A 6,000-nucleotide genomic window follows, 5' to 3' on the forward strand; every position below is an offset into this window, starting at 1 on the left:
TTTCTAAATAATCAACAGATTACTGAAGAAATCAAAAGGGAAATAAATTTCTAGAAGCAAATAACAATGAAAATACAACAACTCAAAACCTATGGGATGCAGCAAAAGCAGTCCAAAGACGCAAGTTTATAACAATATGATCCTACATCAAGAAACAAGAAAATCATCTAATAGACAACCTAACTTTACACCTACAAGAGCTGGAATAAGAAGTACAAAAATCCCCCAAAACTAGTAGAAGGAAAGAAATCATAAAGATCTGAGCAGAAATCAATGAAAAAGAAATGAAAGAAACAATAGTAAAAATTAATACTAACTAAAAGCTGGTTCTTTGAGAAAATAAACAAAATTGCAGTCTTTAGCTGGACTCAGTATATTGAAAAGCAGAGATATTACTTTGCCAACAAAGGTCCATCTAGTCAAGGCTCTGGTTTTTCCAGTGGTCATGTATGCATGTGAGAGTTGGACTGTGAAGAAAGCTGAGCGCCGAAGAATTGATTCTTTTGAACTATGGTATTGGAGAGTCCCTTGGACTGTAAGGAGATCCAACCAGTCCACTCTAAAGGAGATCAGTCCTGGGTGTTCATTGGAAGGACTAATGATGAAGCTGGAACTCCAATACTTTGGCCACCTCATGGGAAGAGTTGACTCATTGGAAAAAACTCTGATGCTGGGAGGGATTGGAGGAGAAGGGGACGACAGAGGATGAGATGGCTGGATGGCATCACCCACTCGATGGACATGAGTTTGAGTGAACTCTGGGAGTTGGTGATGGACAGGGAGGCCTGGCGTGCCATGATCATGGGGTCACAGAGAGTCGGACACGACTGAGTGACTGAACTGAACTGAACTGAAATGAGCTGGACTCATCAAGGAAAAAAGAGAGAAGAATCAATTCAACAAAATTAGAAATGAAAAAGGAGAGGTTACAACAGACAATGAAGAAATACAAAGGATTTTAAGATACTATTATGAACAACTATATGGCAATAAAATGGATAACCTGGAAGACATGGACAGGTTCTTAGAAAAGTTCAATCTTTGAAGACTGGACCAGGAAGAAATAGAAATAATGAACAACCCAATTACAAGCACTGATATTGAAGCTCTGATAAAAAAAAATCTCCCCCCCACCAAAAAAAAAACCCAGGACCAGATGGTTTCACAGAATTCTATCAAACATTTAGAGAAGAGCTAATGCCTATCCTTCTAAAACTCTTTCAAAAAATTGCAGGGGAAGGAACACTTCCAAACTCATTCTACGAGGCCACCATCACCCGGATACCAAAACCAGACAAAGACAACACAAAATAAGAAAACTACAGGTCAATATCACTGATGAACATAGATGCAAAAATCCTCCAAAAATTTTAGCAAACAGAATTCAGCAACACATCAAAAAGCTCATACACCATGATCAAGTTGGGTTTATTCCAGGAATGCAAGGATTCTTCTATATATGCAAATCAATCAATGTGATATACCATATTAACAAATTGAAAGATAAAAACCACATAATCATCTCAATAGACACAGAAAAAGACTTTGACAAAATTCAGCACCCATTTATGATTAAATCTCTTCAAAAAATGGGCATAGAAGGAACCTACCTCAACATAGTGAAGGCCATGTATGATAAGCCTACAGCAAACATTATTCTCAATGGTGAAAAGCTAAAAGCATGCCTGCTAAGATCAGGAACAAGACAAGGGTGTCCACTTTCACCACCATTATTCAACATAGTTCTGGAAGTCCTAGCCTCAGCAATCAGAGAAGAAAAGGAAATAAAAAGAATCTATATTGAAAAAGATGAAGTAAAGCTCTCACTATTTGCAGATGACATGATACTGTACATAGAAAACCCTAAAGATAGTATTAGAAAATTACTAGAGCTAATCAGTGAATTTAGTAAGGTTTCAGGATACAAACTCAATACACAGAAATCACTTGCATTTCTATATACTAACAACGAAAAATCAGGAAGAGAAATTAAGGAATCAATCTCATTCACCATTGCAACCAAAAGAATTAAATATCTAGGAATAAACTTACCTAAGGAGACAAAAGAACTTTACACAGAAAATTATGAGACATGTGAAAGAAATCAAAGATGACATAAACAGATAGAGAGATTTTCCATGTTCCTGGGTAGAAAGAATCAATATTTTCAAAATGACTATATTAGCAAATGCAGTCTACAAATTCAATGTGATCCCTATCAAATTACCAATGGCATTTTTCACAGAACTAGAACAAAAAATTTCACAGTTTTTGTGGAAACGCAAAAGACCCCAAATAGCCAACGCAGTCTTGAGAAAGAAGAATGCAGTTACAGTGCTTCTAGTTGGGTTGTTCATAATTTCTATTTCTTCCTGACTTCAGATTATACTGTGATGCTACAGTCATCAAAACAGTATGTTACTGCACAAAAACAGAAATATAGACCCATGGAACAAGATAGAAAGCCCAGAAATAAACCCATGCACCTATGGGTACCTTATTTTTACAAAGGAGGCAGGAATATACAATGGGGCAAAGACAGCCTCTTCAATGAATGGTGCTAGGAAAACTGGACAGCTACATATAAAAGAATGAAATTAGAACACTTCCCAAACACATACACAAAGACAAACTGAAAATGGATTAAAGACCTAAATATAAGACCAGAAACTATAAAACTCTTAGAGGAAAACACTCGATGTTCTTAGAGACAGAACACTCGATGACATAAATCAAAGCAAGATCCTCTGTGACCCACTTCCAAAAGTAATGGAAATAAAACCAAAAGTAAACAAGTGGGACCTGATTAAACTTAAAAGCTTTTGCACAGCAAAGGAAATTATAAGCAAGGTGAAACGACAACCCTCAGAATGGGAGAAAATAATAGCAAATTAAAGAACTGACAAAGGGTTAATTTCCAAAATATACAAGCAGCTCATACAACTCAATGCCAGTAAAACAAACAACCCAATCAAAGAGTGGGTAAAAGACCTAAACAGTCATTTCTCCAGAGAAGACATACAGGTGGCTAAGAAACACATGAAAAGATGCTCAATATCACTCATTATTAGAGAAATGCAAATTAAAACCACAATGAGATATCACCTCACACAGGTCTGAATGGCCATCATCCAAAAGTCTACAAATAATAAATGCTGGAGAGGATGTGTATAAAAGGGAAAGCTCTTGCACTGTTGGTGGGAATGTAAATTGATACAGCCACTAGGGAAGATGGTATGGAGATTCCTTAAAAATTAGGACTAAAACTACCATATGACCCAGCAATCCCCTTCCTAGACATACACCCTGAGGAAACCAGGGTTGAAAAAAGACACATGTATCCCAGTGTTCGTTGTGGCACTATTTACAACAGCTAGAACATGGAAGCAGGAGAAGGCAATGGCAACCCACTCCAGTACTCTTGCCTGGAGAATCCCGTGGATGGAGGAGCCTGGTGGACTGCAGTCCATGGGGTTGCTGGGAGTCAGACACGACTGAGCGACTTCACTTTCACTTTTCATTTTCATGCATTGGAGAAGGAAATGGCAACCCACTCCAGTGTTCTTGCCTGGAGCATCCCAGGGACGGGGGAGCCTGGTGGGCTGCTGTCTCTGGGGTCGCACAGAGTCGGACACAACTGAAGTGACTTAGCAGAACATGGAAGCAACCCAGATGTCCATTGACAGATGAATGGATAAAGAAGTTGTGGTACATATACACAATGGAATATTACTCAACCATAAAAGGAATGCATTTGAGTCAGTTCTGATGAGGTGGATGAAATCTAGAACCTGTTATACAGACTGAAGTGAGTCAGAAAGAGAAAGATAAATATCATATTCGAACACACATATATGGAATACAGAAAAATGGTACTGAAGAATTTATTTGCAGGGCAGCAATTAAGAAACAGACATAGAGAATAGACTTATGAACATGTGGAGAGGGGAGGAGAGGGTGAGATGTATGGAGAGAGTAACATGGAAACTTACATTACCATATGTAAAATAGATAGCCAACGGGAATTTGCTGAATGGCTCAGGAAACTCTAACAGGGGCTCTGTATCAACCTAGAGGGGTGGGATGGGGAGGGAGATGGGAAGGAGTTTCAAAGGGAGGGGATATAGGTATACCTGTGACTAATTAATGTTGAGGTTTGATAGAAAACAACAAAATTCTATAAAGCAATTATCCTTCAATAAAAAAATAAATTTAAAAAATCAGTAGCTTTCACATTTAAATTATAGCTTAAAATTTTATGTGATTCTTAAATCTACATTGAATGCAAAAAGTAAGATTTATACTTTCTTTTTCTATGTACAGAGAAAAGATATCCATAGAGTACATAAAAACATACACAGTTTATCTCTGCTATCAAAATTTCACAGTGGGGGCACCTAAAAAATATTTAAAAAGGCTCTGTGGTCAAAAGAAAGAAGGGAAACATGAAAAAAAAATGATTGAGAAATGCTGCTTTAACCCATTTGGAGAGTGCAAAATGAAAACAAAAACAAAAGTAGAAAGCAAGAGGGAACTTTCAGAAAATGGAAACCATGGGCTCCTACTTAAGACACAGGCCTGAAGGAAGGTCTTCAGAGAATTTAGAGAGCAGGTTCACAGTCACCCACCTCACCAGGCCACAAGCATTTGCAAGGTCCCCGATGGCCCCAGCCTGGTCCTTACTTCTGGCCCTGCTGCTGCTCAGCTGCAACGCCGTCTGCTCTCTGGGTTGCCACCTGCCTCACACCCACAGCCTGGCCAACAGGAGGGTCCTGATGCTCCTGCAACAACTGAGAAGGGTCTCCCCTTCCTCCTGCCTGCAGGACAGAAATGACTTTGCATTCCCCCAGGAGGCTCTGGGTGGCAGCCAGTTGCAGAAGGCTCAAGCCATCTCTGTGCTCCATGAGGTGACCCAGCACACCTTCCAGCTCTTCAGCACAGAGGGCTCGCCCGCCACGTGGGACAAGAGCCTCCTGGACAAGCTCCATGCTGCACTGGATCAGCAGCTCACTGACCTGCAAGCCTGTCTGAGGCAGGAGGAGGGGCTGCAAGGGGCTCCCCTGCTCAAGGAGGACTCCAGCCTGGCTGTGAGGAAATACTTCCACAGACTCACTCTCTATCTGCGAGAGAAGAGACACAGCCCTTGTGCCTGGGAGGTTGTCAGAGCAGAAGTCATGAGAGCCTTCTCTTCCTCAACAAACTTGCAGGAGAGATTCAGGAGAAAGGACTAGCACACACCTGGTTCAACACGGAAATGATTCTCACGGACCAACAGACCACACTTCCTCCTGCGCTGCCATGTCAAGAACTCTCATTTCTGCTGTCATTGGGCCCTGAAATAAATCAATATGGCAAATGACTTCTGGAATATTAAGCAACATCATGTTCTACTCTATAGGCACTGGTTCCTCACAGATGCCGAAGTTGATCTATCTACGTATTTAACTACCTGGACATTTATATATCTATTTTAATATTTATTTAACTATTTATAAATATTTAAATTATTTTGTTGATAAAATATTATGTATGTATACTTATGGGGAAATGTATATTTTGTATTTAGTCAGTTTATGATTTTTCTTCCTTTATTAAATTCTTACTGTAAAAGACTTACTTTGTTTTTTCGTTAAAACAGAAACATCAATCCTGAATGGCAACTTAATTTAAAAATGCATTTTACGATTCCTTGAGCCCTCTTTAGGATTTGCACGTTAGAAGTAAAAATACTCTAGCTCTAGCTATGTTGTTTGTTTTGCTCTGAGGACCTTAAAGTGAACATAACCACTCAAGTGCTTTTTGTAACTCTGATTTTTTTCAAAAAAAGTAACCTAAAAACAACGATCAAAAAAAAAAAAATCCATCCTTCAGGATTTGATGAATCCTTGGGAAGGATTTTCTGCCTCTCGTTGGTTGTGGAATTTTCTTCCCTGGAAAAAATTGTAGGTATGCTTGAAGACGTGCTATTCAGTTGGCGAGAGGTCCGGTGCATATATTATC

The 6,000-nt window shown here is 39.2% G+C and overlaps 1 protein-coding gene across 1 annotated transcript; it reads left to right on the forward strand.

The window, feature by feature from the left end:
• The first annotated feature begins 4,386 nt into the window (after nucleotides 1–4,386).
• Nucleotides 4,387–5,334, forward strand: LOC133252520 (interferon alpha-A). The gene has a single exon (XM_061425164.1). It carries the CDS (start codon nucleotides 4,545–4,547, stop codon nucleotides 5,229–5,231), a length of 687 nt encoding a protein of 228 aa, XP_061281148.1. The 5' UTR covers nucleotides 4,387–4,544; the 3' UTR covers nucleotides 5,232–5,334.
• The last annotated feature ends 666 nt before the right edge of the window (nucleotides 5,335–6,000 follow it).

This window comes from Bos javanicus, chromosome 8, assembly GCF_032452875.1.
Source record: "Bos javanicus breed banteng chromosome 8, ARS-OSU_banteng_1.0, whole genome shotgun sequence".
Classification (NCBI taxonomy): domain Eukaryota; kingdom Metazoa; phylum Chordata; class Mammalia; order Artiodactyla; family Bovidae; genus Bos; species Bos javanicus.